Below are 14,410 nucleotides of genomic sequence, written 5' to 3'. Positions count from 1 at the left end.
CATCCAGAAGAACCTTCTTCCGGAGGAAAAAATTATTTTTTTTTTAACACAAGGACAATTTTGCCCATTCACCTAATTGCTGGGTGCACCAACAACATGGGTGCACCTAGCATGTCCCATCAATCTATCGTGTCTTGTTTGTGGCCCAACATGTTGATGATGAGTTAGACATGATGGGCCTAAGCATACTAGTGAACTGAATATTTTATCATGTATTGACAATTTATATTGGGTTGTGTGACTAATATGAAGATCTAATTTACATTGTCATCCATATACATATATGATAAATATGTGATGAGAAATTGAGAAAATAAAGTGAGGGTTGAAATTAGTATTAAAAAATGAGTTTGAAAAAAGATAATATTATTTAGGTTCAGGCTTAGTAGACACCATTGTCCTCTAATTGGAGACTTTGGTCTACTTGATGACCATGTTTTAGAATTTTAACTAAGTTGAGGTGTTAAGGGAAGAAGAAAAAACACAAACAACATTTAAAAAAAATACTATTATTTTCAATAATAACATAAAGATAAATTTTATAATGTATAAAGTCTTTTATATAAATAAAATTTGAAAGGAAAATAGTAAATAATTTAAAGAGTTTTGAAAATAATTGTGTAAATTTAATAAAAGAGGAAAAAAAATATTCAGAACATATTTAGATATCCTTTAAAACCAGGATGATTACCTCAAATCCAATGTATCATAATAATTTTTTCAAAATAATTATGTTATTTCACCTTCACCTCACCTCATCCCACACATGCTATAAATGAAAGGGTTGCTTTCCCTTGATCGAGTATTCACACATCACACCCACATTGCTTCCCTTCTCTCTGTGTCAGTGACACACATTGCAAATCCACCGCATCGCACCAGGTGATTATTTTCTGAGCACTGAAATGCAGCAACTAGGGTTTGAAATTTTCTGTTCCGTTTAGCACTCAAATTGCACCCTTTCTCTTTGACACTGATAATTCTCCCAATCCTGTAATGATTGCAATTTGTGATTGATTATAACAATTCCTGTTTTAGGATAAAAGTTGTTTAAAGTTGGGAAGCAAAGATGAGTAGCTCATCAAGGCCGGTGCCGAGGAGAGAGAGTCCATGGGGAGTCACCGGAGAGAATCATCCTGAGCCCAAAGCTCACCGCTGCAATGACCGTGTCGAGGATGTTATTCAGGTTTCCCCCTTTTTTTTCTCTTCAATGTTTAATTTTTTATGAACTGGATCCTGCTAGTACCCAAATATGCAAACATGTTGATGAATCCTTGAAAGACTCGACAAAGTTCTAGGTCATATTTTTTAGAGAGCTAGATTTGCATATCAACGGACGTCTTCCTAGGTAAACTGTAACATATGATGAAATTCTTCACATGATTTGGGGTCTGTGGCTGTTTCAGCTTGTTTTCTTTGATTTGTCATGTGTGTTTATTTGGAGTAAGCTTGCTGTTATTGTCTCTAAGTCCTGATGGTGGTCAATTTTGTAGGCTTGCTTTGAGGGAAACCCATTCAAGACTGTTCCAGGACCCTTCAAGCTCTTCTGGCAGTGCATGCGTTCAAAACCCGGGTCAGATTATCATCTACTCTTGTCTTATGATTATGGATATCTCATTTTATGAATTGATTCTGCATCGAGTTTCAAAAGAAAGCGAGAAAAGTGATTGACGGGATAAGTAGTATGATAGGAAATAAAGAGAGAGATAGGAAGAAAATGAGGTGAAAATGGGATGAAAGAGGAATTGAGTGTGAGTATAATTATTAAATAGCAAAAGGTCTGCCCCTGCCCTTAGAAGGATCAAATCAAGTAATCAACTACTGCAGTTGGCTATTTTATTTTTTCTTGTATTTGCATACCTTGTCTTGGCTTTCCCTGTGGAAATTTTCTGGTTACTTTCATACATATGATATTTGTTTTATGGCTATTGCAGTGAGGAACCAACAGAGCCATTTACTTATCTGGATTTGGAGCCTCCAAAGAGAGAAACGAAACCTGTGAAACCTGAGTAGTGTCACTTTTACGTACAAATGCCTTTTGCAACTTTGGCACTGCATAGTCCTTTAGTGGTTTCTAAATTTCCCTCCGTGTTGATTTTTTTTGGGAAAAATATGTAACTAAATTGTTTTTGTTGTTTACTTTGCTACATAAAACAGACGTCCTATGCCTCTTTGTTCTGGTCTTTGATGGTACTTGCTCAATAAAGCATGGCTAGGTGCGTTCTTGAATAACTTGTATGATAATGTTAGATGTTACAACAACATTAATTAATGTTCTGCTGGATTAGTTTTATTTTTCGATACGTATGTGTATCAAATTCCAATTTTTCTTGGTGTAAATTTAAAATGAAGAATTATTCTTTCCTTGGGTATTGTAATGAGGTGATGTGAAATCATATGTACTAATGTCTATGACTTGTATGACCAAAACAGAGTATACATATCAAATGATTTATTTACTCAAGCTCTGTATTACCATGGATAATTTTCATTTGTATTTAGAAAGAAATTCTCTTACTTATCTTCTCCCAGTGGGCCAAAATTTAGAAGGCCTAGCAGCCCTTTATTAATAAATTCCAACAAACCGAAATGTAGAAGGTCAAACAGCCCTCGGTCACTGAATCCCAATGGGCAAAAATGCACTAGGTTAAGCGACCTTTGGTTATGGAGATTTAGTGGAGTAAAATGCCTAAGGCTGAGTAATCCATGTATATGGGGATTTTTAGTGGAGAAAAATGTAGAAGGCTTTTTTTTTTTGGGAAAAATGTAAATTACATTAAATTCAAAATTATATAATAATAAACGGGGCATATTCCGCAGTTAAAGAAAATAAAAAATCTCCCTAATACAAAAAGACCTACATCAAGATGCTAAAACAAATACAACAGGTGCGCGCTTGTTTATACATAAAAAAAATGTAGAAGGCTTGGTATTGAGTTAATTGGTTATTAGTTAAACTTATTGCAAGGATGGAACATGGCCGTTCCTCCGAACTTCTCAACTACCATGATTTGTAAGCTTTATTGTCTAACTTATTAAAAAAAAAAAGCTTTATTGTCCAAGGACATTCTTCAGCTATTACCAACCTATAAACTCTACTTATTTTCATTATATAAAGGGCCTTGGTCACGGATTTAGAAAATAGAAAGTGGGTTGTTATGATTTGTGTCTGCCAATCTCCTACTTCCCTGATATAAAATGTAACGTTCTGTGACATTTGTGCAACCAAACCCTTGCCTATGTTGGTCTTTCTTTGCTCTATTTCATTCTCTACATGTTTTTACCTACAATGCGATGCAACCATAAAGGCAGACGGCATTGAATTCAAATAGTTAACAGACAAAATTAAATAGAAGAAAATTGATAAATTGTAGGGTAAAGTGTATTCTTTATCCTTCAGGATATTGATTTTAGTCTTTATAAAAATTTAACGTTTTTAGTCTTTATATATAGTAAAATTGATATGATTTTAATTTTTCATCATGAACTGAAAACCTATTTCTGAACGGATACAAACTAAATATATTAAATTCTTATAAGAATTAAAAGAAACATTTAAAAAAAATTGAGACTTAAAACCTACCCTAAATTGAACAAAAGTAGAAGAATGGTGATGGCCTATTTAAAAAAGTTAACCAAAAAGTTGGTCTTTTGCCAATTTGGTAGTTACCAAAAGGCTTATCTGACGGGTGAATGATCTTATCTTCATCCAACGGTATCTATTCATGACTGCGTAAGTGCATGACCGACAGAAAATCTGTTTCCCATTAAAATGATGGAGCTTGTCACTTATCTACACTTAGATTGAACTGAAGGACAAAAAATTGAGAGAGAAATAGAAAATTTTATATTAAAAATTCATTTTTTATTTTTTTTTAAAATAACACTAGTTATAGGATTGTTGAATGTAGATAAAAAGATATATATATATATATATATATATATATATATATATATATATATATATAATTCAATGACGAATAGTGACACCAGAGATATCTGATTAAAAAAGACAAATATTGACACATTTTTCCAAGTTTGGGGAATAAAGTTTTCAGTTGAAGAACAACACTAGATTCCATCCCACGGGAAACATGTGGAATGGCCATAGTGGTTTGATGAATCATTTTCAAGTTTTATAATTCGAAGCGATAGGTTCAACATGGTGAAATTATTTAATTGAGTTATTCAATCTTGCATAATTTTATAAGTATGCGTAATAATTATATAAAAAAAATTGCAGGTTTGTGAATCTAAGAGTTTTGTAATTACTTTAACTTTATTTCAATAAAAAAATCATCTTAAAAAAATTAAAAAGTAGAGTCAACTTGTGGAAGATCCCTCTATGACAAGTACATGCAGGAGTACTCCTATTCACAAAGAAAACCTTAAGCCTAGATAATGTGAACGTGGTTGGTAGGGTACACAGATCCCCCTAAAAAATATAGTCACGATTAGATTATTAAACTTGAATTTGCTGCATTTGTTTTCTTCAAAAGAAAACAGTTTGTTAAAGAACTGCCCGGAGTGAATTGGACAGATACCTAAGATGTGCACACATTAACTCTTGAATAATGTTGCAACTTAACCCTTTTAACTTTGTGAGTATAAATGTTCAACTTATAGACATTATATGAATGTTGGATACTGATAGAGGAGTAAAAGTGAGCTTTAGTTTGCAAGTGACTCCGATTCAATTCAGTTCACATGTTAAATAAGTAGAGTTACAGGTTGATTCGGCTCGACCCATTTATGTGTAAGTCAACTCAAGTGAGTTGGATCAACCAGTGTTAACATATTTTTATTTTGATTTTAAATTCCCTTAATATTTTTATTTTATTTTCTAATTCATTGAGCTTGTTGCTATGAATTTTATTGGACTTGTTATATTTATGTTTTTGCATATTTTATATATATATATTTTACTCAGTCTGAGTTAATCTACTTAACCCACCAACTTGTGGTGGATTGAGTCTAGTTTTATAATTTTTTTTTACTTAACAAAAAAAGTGAGTGAATCATATTATATATATTGGTTCAGTTTTAAAGTAACTGTAACTCGAAGGGAGCCAACCTTGAATAATGCTGCTCTTGAATCCTCGTCATTTGTTCAATGTCAGTCCAACCACCACTCATTGATAAAATCACTTTATAAAAGGTCCACCATAACATTGGCACTTTAAGCATATAAGATGATAATTCCAGTGCGGACATTCTGTGAATGAAAAATCTCTTATTCTTGAATAATTCTTGGTTGCAAACGTAAAACTGTTTGTATGAAGGTACAATTGTCTAAATCTAGTGTATATTGGTCTGAAGTAGACCATGATTGTTATTTGTTCTCTTTTATACTGTGTTAATAGTAATCTTACTGCCACAATTCCCTATCCAAGAAAGTAGAAATTAAAACATTCCAATGTTGACAAATTTGTGTCAATACTGTTATTATGGTATGGCCTAAATAAGAGAAATAAAAGAAGACATTAACAAAAAAATATACGTGGTTACTTAGGTGGGTGAACTGGATTGGCCATCTGAGCTCAAGCTGCGTCTCCTTTTCTTGCTCTTCTGCCTAAGTATATCTTTGATTTCTTTTTCTTTCTTATCCACAAAATAAATCAAGTCCCTGAAGCTAGTAGTGCTTCTAAAAAGCCCTTTACTTTTAGTAGGCCTATTTGGTGAAATTTCCTCGTCGTCTTGCTCGGGTTCTGGGCTGAATTTTGTGTATTGACATAGCACTCTAATGAAGAATGTAACCAAAGCAAGGAGACATGCAATACCACTTATAAGAAAGAGACCCCAGAAGCTACCCAGAGATAGTTTATTTAAATCAGCATCACTATCTGGTGCAGAACAATCACGTTTTAAAAGCCATTTGTCATGGATCTTTTGCAGGTCACCATTCTCTGAGAGTTGAAGAATAGCAGTTGACATGTCAACAGCTAGGGGAGAGTCCCTCTGGAATGCCTGTAATCATCAGGGTGACAAATGTGAGAACAATATTCTGTTGTGTAAGATATAAACATAACAAGCATACTCATAGTAAGAGTTACTAAGGAAACAGCTTCAGTAAGTACAAGAATATTTATACATGAACTTAGCTCAAACCTTTTTAAAAAGTAAAAAATAAACTCAGTTTCATTTATGAAGTATTACTTTCTCTTCTAAATGGTCTTTAGAGTAAATAAATTGTATAAATAATCCTCCAAATATTAGAAATCAAGCTTAGTAGTCTCTCAAATATTGAAAAATCCTTCAATTTGGTTCCTGAACGTTAGTAAAATAAATCAACTTAAAGACTAAGCTGATAAATATTCAATATTTAAGAACTTACATAGTGTTATTACTTTAAGGTCAACTTAAGAGATAGGATAATATTTGAGGGACTAAATTAATAATTTATTAAAAGGCAAACAAAACTTAGATGCAGTACTTAGTAGTGTTGTTCTCCAATTAAAATTGATAGTGTCTTAATAATTGCTGCTTTCATTTTCATAACTGAAATCGACAGTAATTACCAAGATGTAATGTCAATTTGATAAGAAAATAGTATCAACAATGTTCTAGGAATCTAAACCATAGACATGAAAATAAAGATACTTACAAATCCCCAACCACTTTTAGTGAACTCCTGCCCAACGGTTCTGAACTTACAGTTAGTACTTGACATTAAAATTTCAATATAAGGAAGCTCATCAACAACGGCTACAACCCCTCCATCTTTTGGTCCTTTCTCAAGGGCATCAATATATGCCTCCATATTTTTCAACGTAACTATCCTTGATGGTTGTATATTGAGTTCCTCTGTCAAATACTTGCGTGCAAATGACCCTTCTTGAATTCCAATTGGTTGAGTACCCGAGATCAAGCTATCAATTCCTTCAATTTGTGATGACAGTTGTTGCACTGTGAGGATGGATGTTAAGCTAGCTGTGTAGCTTGAATTGATAATTAACACCACAAAAAGCCATATGATTAGCACCAATCTCCCTAGACCACTCACTGTGTTCTCTCCTGTGGCAGGTCAAAACAGCAAAAAACGTTTACCATGTTATGTGTCACACAAAGTAAGGATTTTCACAAGCCAAAATTGAAATTATGTGAATGAGAATTTGTGGGACACGTACTGTGTGAGAAAAACATTGTTGAGAAACTAAACCTGCAAAAGAGGAACTTATCTCAGCAAAATATGTTACTTGTTGTTAAAGCAAACCATGCATCTCCGAGTACTAGGCATGCTATGCTGGGGTTGGGAATTCAGGAAGAGACTTAATTGTTCCTCAGAAAAGAAAAGAAATGAGTGAAACATGTGAAATCATATATTAACCTCAATTCTAGCTTACAAATTACACTCGCAAATGATGGTTGCATGTCAATGGCACCCTTTGTCATGTTCCAAAAGATTCATCTAAAAAGGCTTTCAAATGGACAGAACATACTAACCAAAAGACTGTCATGAGTTGTTTCCTCGGTCTACCCCGGAACTCAGGATTGTGCCGGTGCTCAAGAATCCATACAACAGTTCCCACAAAGATAAAAAAGGCACCAGTAACACACCACATTTGAGCAGTGAAGGGCTTGAGGAAAGACCAAGGACTTGATTTGATCTCCTTGACAGGAACAACAACAACCAGTCCTGATTCCATGTAAGGTTGAGTAAAATCCAAAAACCTTGTCCTGTTTGGGACAATTGTGACATCACCAACAGCTGCATCGTAGTTCTGAAGAAGTAAAAGGCCAAATTAACATAATTATTAGAATCTGAAGAGACCTCAGCCATCCTTGGAAACACAAAATAGTATTCTTCAATCTAGATACTACATTCAAAAACTATTCTCAACCGGAATCCATGTTATAGCCAATTAGGCTGCAAAGTAGATTTAGACACTTACATTTAGTGCAACCTGACTTGCAAGGTCATCATAGCTGGGATTTCTATTACCAGGTCCAAATAATATATATTCTCGCGGGACAGGATAAGGCAACAAGTTTATGGCAGCTTCAAAGACATCAATGCAATAGCCTCTTACTCCAGGAGGGTTCTTATCCTTAGAAACAAACTCCTTGTAGCTTACTCGATTAGGAACTGCTATTCTCAGTGGCTTTCCATTGTTGGGGAATACCCACCCTCTTGGTTTAGCTGCAGTTTCTCCTGGCCATATAACACCATACAGTTGCTGGCTGCTTGTTGAAGTGTTAGGTGGTTTCTTATACAAAATTTCTGGAGTCACAACTGAGAGACCTGAGTAATTAGACCAATAACCAACTCTGCGCATGCCAGATCCACCAATATTCAAGATATCATATGCTGGATGAATTCTATTTCTTTCAATATCAAACTGAACTGTTCCAGTCAGACCAGTGAAGTTGGTGCTCAAAATTGTCTCGAGAAACGTAGGGCCATCGTTAAAAACACGAAGCGATTGTAAATGCAACATGCTTCCATTTGTGTCCTGCAACTTAGGGTCAGAGGAGAAAGATACCACACTACCTTTTTTGAGAAAAGCATCAAGAGCACGGGCTACCAACCAAACAGTATCATATGCATACAATGCATAGGAATTGAAGCTTGGAGTCTCCTTGGTTTTTAGTCTCTTCAACCTGGAGAGAAAACTCTTCTTTTCATTGGTATCAGGAGTGTGATGACGCAAAACCAAAATCCCTTGTAGGAGATTCATTGTGTTAGGATCAACCGGCTCTAATGAATCAAGTGTTGAAGCAAGTGCATCTGTCGCAATCCACACATAGCCACTGTTCATCATTCCTAACTTATCAGCAATAGAGAAGATATTCAAAAAAGTTTCAGGATTAACATGAAGAATGAAGACCCGGGACTCCATTAAGTTCACTCCATTTAACAAGTCACTGATGTCTTTCTTGAGGGCACCAGGAGGGAATGCAGCCTTGTAAGAGATCTTGGCACGTTTCTTTGACAGAGCATCTCCAAGTACTGAAATTCCATTTCTTCCATTGTCATCATCTACATAAATGGCTATGACCTCCCTCCATCTATAGTAATCAACCAAGTCTGCAATTGCATACATCTGATAATGGTCACTCTGCGTGCTGCGAACAAAATATGGGTACTGAAGGGAAGATAGAGAAGGATCTGTTGCCCCAAATGAAACAAGAGGGACATGGAGTTCATTGACAACATGGGAGATGACATGGGCTATTCCTGAGGACTGTGGACCAATGGCAGCAACCACTTCATCCTCCATCAACTGCAAAGCTACATACATGATCAAGAAAAATCAATGAAGCTTGTTAAATTCTTTGTCACACACATGCGGAGAGTATTATAAGAAAATATGTAAATGTAGTCAACATAAGTTCTATAAATTCAGTCCCAATAATATTATGGGAATAGCATAGTAAGATGTTAGTGAATGAGAATTTGGGTCAGTTTAGATAAACTTCTTAACAAGTACTTACAGAACAAGAAAATATAAGATAAAATGAACCAAAGTTCACCCATAAATTGATAAATTTAAACTAATTTATGCATCTCAACTTTTGAAGAAGGAAAATGAGAGAACTTCTAAAAAAGTTGAAATGCATAAGTTGATTTTACCTGACGAGAGAAGTTTGATTCATTTTATCTTCTTATTTTCCTTTCTTATAAGTATTTATTGAGAAAATTATTCAAATTACGCCTTTGTTCAAAATTCGGGTTTCTGTTCTCTAAATGATTGGCTATCCACTGATGTTGACACGAATAGGATTGTGATGATGTATACATTGATGTATTCGGAACCTAGTGTAGTTTTACAGCAACATAATAAGAAGCATCAGACATTTCACATGCAATGAAACCCACTGTACTGCCTAGCAGAACATGATTTAGCAAGACTGATAAGAAAGCAAAGTTATTGTGCAATGATACTCTTGAAATGAAAGACACTCAAACATGGTAATTCATAAAGTTACAAAATTGAACATAATTATACACAGAATGAAACATACCATGTGAAGAAGCGGGTCCACGAGGACAAGAAGATTATATCCATATTGCCTGAATTCTAAGGGCATGTTTACTTATCCTTAATTTTGAAGAAACAATCTTCTTTTTAAGTAAAAAGATGACCAAATAAATTAATCTAAACATGCACCAAGTAATAAAAAGGCAATGAACAAAAGCAAGAAGTCTAATTTGAAAATAAAGATTTTCCTCGAAAACAAGACCTCAAACTGAACAAAGAAACAGCATCTTAGTAGCTTCATAAATTCAAGTTTTGGCAAATACCTTCCATTGTTCCAACAAACCCACTGCAATTTGTATCATGTAAAATAACTTCCAGTCGAATGCCAGGGAGAACACTCGAGTCAGCATTAACATCTTCGAAAGCAGCCATAAGTGCAGGTTTAGCCGATCTTCCAATTATAGAATTAAGAGTAAACAGTGCTCCAACTCTCAAAACTCTTGGTGCCGAAGAAGTAGTAGAGTTTGTGATGGTAGTTCTTGTCCTTCCCACCACCACCTGTGTGGGAATCCACAAGAACAAAACCAAGAGCAACAACACCCTCCCCTCAAACATTCTTCCATGCCTTGTGACCCACAGCACCTCCATTTGTGAGAAAAACCCTTAAAGTTCTTCAGTTTAAACCAGCATCAGAACTCATCACCTGTCATGTGCCAACCATTTCAGCAGCAGCACAAAGACAAACATGAGAAGGCAAGAATCATCATAACTTGGAGGAGCGAAAGACCATAATATTTTGGTCTTCAAAGTTGAAATCAACTCATTCCTATTCCTGAAGAAAGCATAAACCCCCCAGAAGACTAGATTTAAGCACCCAACAGAAACATGGCATATGGTACTATCAGCAATTTGGATTTTAAAATCCAGATATTCACTTACCCAGATGGAAAATTATGCTGTTAGCGTATCCAAATACTTTAGATTTATTAAATATATATTCTTATAAAGGTATAGTTATAAACTTATAATAAATTGTTAATAATAAGCAAATCAAGGTCAGAAATTCCAAGGTGAAAACTACCACGGAAACCATATAAATAAGTTGATGTCTTGGTGAAGACAACAAGACCCACATATATACTTAATATATTGAGAATATCGAGGAAGAAAGAATAATATTAAAATATAACATGATGCAAGAGAAACAACAAGAACAAGACAGGGAGATAAGAGTATGTAAGATTACCTCAACGCCAAACTTAAACTTATCAAAGCTTCCCAAGTTGCAACAGTTTTGAACACTTGGTAATTGTTATATATGGTGTTGGAGCATGTGATTGAACACTGAGATAGCCCACTTCACTAGCCAAAAGAATGAAGCTATTGTTGTTTCAAGCTGAAAGCAAAGAATCATAGTCCTTTTGAAGACTAAAGAATCAAGCATTCTCTTCTCTCCACGTTAATTTCATCAAGGGTGTTACAAAATCTTTGTCTTCTCGTGAGACAGCTTTTGAGTTATTAGGACTGTTATTTCGTGAATAACATTTTTTTTTTCTTAATGAGAAAAAGCGTGGCGATATCGTTGATTGTGATGGTGACGGCATAGCTAGAAAGATATATCAAATGTCTATTTTATATGGTAATAATTTTTGGTGCCACATGTTTAAAGATGTTTCCGCTGGCTAGCGGTGCACACTGTCGAGAATGACCAAACACGTTCAAGAATGTGACAAAATGACTATAAAAGGAAAATCTATGTTTTCAGGGAGAAAAAAAATCGTATGTCAATTTTATTAAATTGAAAATGCTATATAAATTTTAAATAAATGATAATATAAAAAATGTTAAAATAATAAACATAACTGAAGTGTAGATAAAATTAGAATAACCAAAACTAAATTAATATGTGCAATTACAAAGGATAAATAAGCGACAATAAGTTAAAATAAAATGAAAAAAAAACGACAATAAGTTAAAATAAAATTAAAAAAACGACAATGAGTTAAAATAAAATAAAAAAAAGCGACAATAAGTTAAAATAAAATAAAAAAACGACAATAAGTTAAAATAAAATAAAAAAAGCGACAATAAGTAGATAAAAAATATCTAGAAAAAATATAATATAACAGTTAAAATTTAAAATTAAAACATGTAAGCCAAAGCAAACATTATATTCATAATCCATAAAATTTGAAATGCAGTTTATAGAATTATCACATTAATTATCACTGTTATATGCACATTCATTGACTTTGCATTAATATCCAGCCAATGTGAATGTCAAAGTTGGTTCAATGAATGTGAATGTAAGAAAATTGGAAATTACCTAGCAGAAGCAAATGTGAAATGGTAAAAGAAAAGAAAAGGTTGAAATTCTTTCAACCTGAGACCACTTCTTCGGTGCATTAATTGCACCAAGTGTAAATTTCCTCTGCAAAAAAGAGGGACAGTATCACAATGGAGTGCGGACAAGAAGATATTAGAAGTCATCCACACGTCTTGAGGGAAAATAGTGAGAGAAAAATAGAGTCTCACACGGAGATTCTCAGAGAAAAATAGTGAGTTAATGTATGAGGGTTCAAATAATTATTCTTGTAATTTTTATTTTCATTGTTGTTATAGTGGAAATTTTAAGTAGCTCACAGGTCTCTCGTAGTTTTTCTATACTCTCACTAAGAAGGGTTTTCATGCTATTTTTTTTAACAATATTACCTTACGTTTCTGCTTAGTATCTTATTATGATTTTGAGTTTACATATAGTAGCGGGTTACGGTGGGATGTAAATTTCTGTGTTTGGTAGTTACAGATCTAACGGGGTATAGTAAGTGCTGCCAGTTTATATATATATATATATATATATATATATATATATATATATATATATATATATATATATATAGCATATTAGTCTAAAATAATTTATTATTTCGTTTATATAAATTAAAATTAAAATAATATACACATTTTAAATTATATTAAAATATGAATTATTTGATTAATTTTTTTTAAAATTTTGATAAAATTTGATACATATGATCTTGATAATATATAGATATAATTCAACGGTTGAATCAATAAAAATCATATTTTATATAAAATTATAAAAATGATATAATAGTTGTCAAAGTTATACGGTGTAATTTGATTTCTCCTTAAGGAGAGATCAAATTACATTGATGTAACTTTGACAACTATTATGTCATTCTATCTATAATTTTCAATTGAATAATATTTTCTTAAAACATATGTTGGATAGATTGTTCCTTTCACATGAATCACATATGCAAAATTTCATATTAATAAAAAATCATTTGTTATTTCGTTCATATAGATTAAAATCGACATAATATAAACATTTTAAAATATACTAAAATATAGAACATTTGATCACCTTCTTCTTGTTCAATTTTGACAAAATTTGACATAGACAATCTTAGTAATATGTAGATATAATTCAATGATTGAATCAATATAAATAACATTTTATATCAACTTATAAAATAGTGTAATAGTTGTCAAAGTTACACTGATGTAATTTAATCCCTCCTCTTATTGTATTTCACCAAGAAAGATGATTGTGTCATCAAATACTTGAAAATATATTATTGTCCTTATAGAATTTGAATTATTGTTTTACTCATTTGCATCAGAAGGCACACTTGTTGTTTGTGCAAAGTGAAAGCTTGGTTAATGGATGAAAAAGGTTCATTGTCGGCATTGTTAGGCTTCCTTTGTGATGCAAACATTGTCTAAGGTGGAATATACCTTTTAGAGAGTTGTCAAAGGCCGAAGCTAGTGTACTATGTCTTGATCTAGATCTTATGTTTATCCGTCGTTCTCTGAATCTAAGCTTTGTTTGGTTCATTTTGTTATTTTCTGTATTGGTTGGTCTTGTGTATTTATTATCCTATCATCCCTTATGTCCATGTTAATTTAAAGGAAAACATGCATTATATAATGTTTCCCCGTAAGGTGTTTTCAACATTGCGTTTATAGTGGATATCTTTTGCATAAGAAAAGACATACATTTTTTGTTGTATTATTGAGAATGATTGAATCTGAAGAAGTGGTTTGGTTTGTTTATTTTGTTGTTGGTTTTTGTGGTATGTTGGTTTTAGTTTTGTGATAATGTTCCCTGTTTGTTGTACGAGCTTAGCATGCTAACACGTTTTCTACCCTAAATCACACTAACCATAACCCTAACTCCACTCATCAACATAACCCTAAACCATAACCATAACGCCAAGCCCTAAAACCTTAAACTGTAATCTTAAACCCTAACCCTAACCATGAACATAAACATCAACACTAAACACTAACCATAAATTGTAATCTTAAACCCTAAGCCTTAACCATAAACATAAATATGACCTTAATGACAACCCTTAACCCTAACCCTGATGACAAACTATAATGCTAACCATGAACCCTATTCCTACTAATGAATACCAAATCCTAACCATGACCATAAACCTTACTCATAAACT

The 14,410-nt window shown here is 33.2% G+C and overlaps 2 protein-coding genes across 2 annotated transcripts; one reads left to right on the top strand and one right to left on the bottom strand.

Annotated features, from left to right (window-relative positions):
• The first annotated feature begins 730 nt into the window (after nucleotides 1–730).
• On the top strand, nucleotides 731–2,364 carry LOC114378612. The gene is made up of 4 exons (XM_028337259.1): nucleotides 731–882; nucleotides 1,039–1,186; nucleotides 1,494–1,573; nucleotides 1,935–2,364. The coding sequence occupies exons 2-4, from the start codon at nucleotides 1,070–1,072 to the stop codon at nucleotides 2,011–2,013; spliced, it is 276 nt and encodes a 91-aa protein (XP_028193060.1). The 5' UTR covers nucleotides 731–882; nucleotides 1,039–1,069; the 3' UTR covers nucleotides 2,014–2,364.
• A 2,942-nt stretch (nucleotides 2,365–5,306) lies between these two features.
• On the bottom strand, nucleotides 5,307–11,467 carry LOC114380392 (glutamate receptor 3.4-like). Its single transcript, XM_028339414.1, has 7 exons — nucleotides 11,170–11,467; nucleotides 10,247–10,626; nucleotides 7,893–9,232; nucleotides 7,444–7,721; nucleotides 7,128–7,159; nucleotides 6,605–7,014; nucleotides 5,307–5,967 (listed from the first exon to the last, which is right to left on the bottom strand). The coding sequence occupies exons 2-7, from the start codon at nucleotides 10,569–10,571 to the stop codon at nucleotides 5,509–5,511; spliced, it is 2,844 nt and encodes a 947-aa protein (XP_028195215.1). The 5' UTR covers nucleotides 10,572–10,626; nucleotides 11,170–11,467; the 3' UTR covers nucleotides 5,307–5,508.
• Between the last annotated feature and the right edge of the window lie 2,943 nt (nucleotides 11,468–14,410).

The sequence above is a fragment of the Glycine soja genome, chromosome 12 (genome assembly GCF_004193775.1).
Source record: "Glycine soja cultivar W05 chromosome 12, ASM419377v2, whole genome shotgun sequence".
NCBI classification, from domain to species: Eukaryota; Viridiplantae; Streptophyta; class Magnoliopsida; order Fabales; family Fabaceae; genus Glycine; species Glycine soja.
Note: the sequence above shows the minus strand (reverse complement) of the source record. Positions and strands in the feature narration are given on the sequence as shown.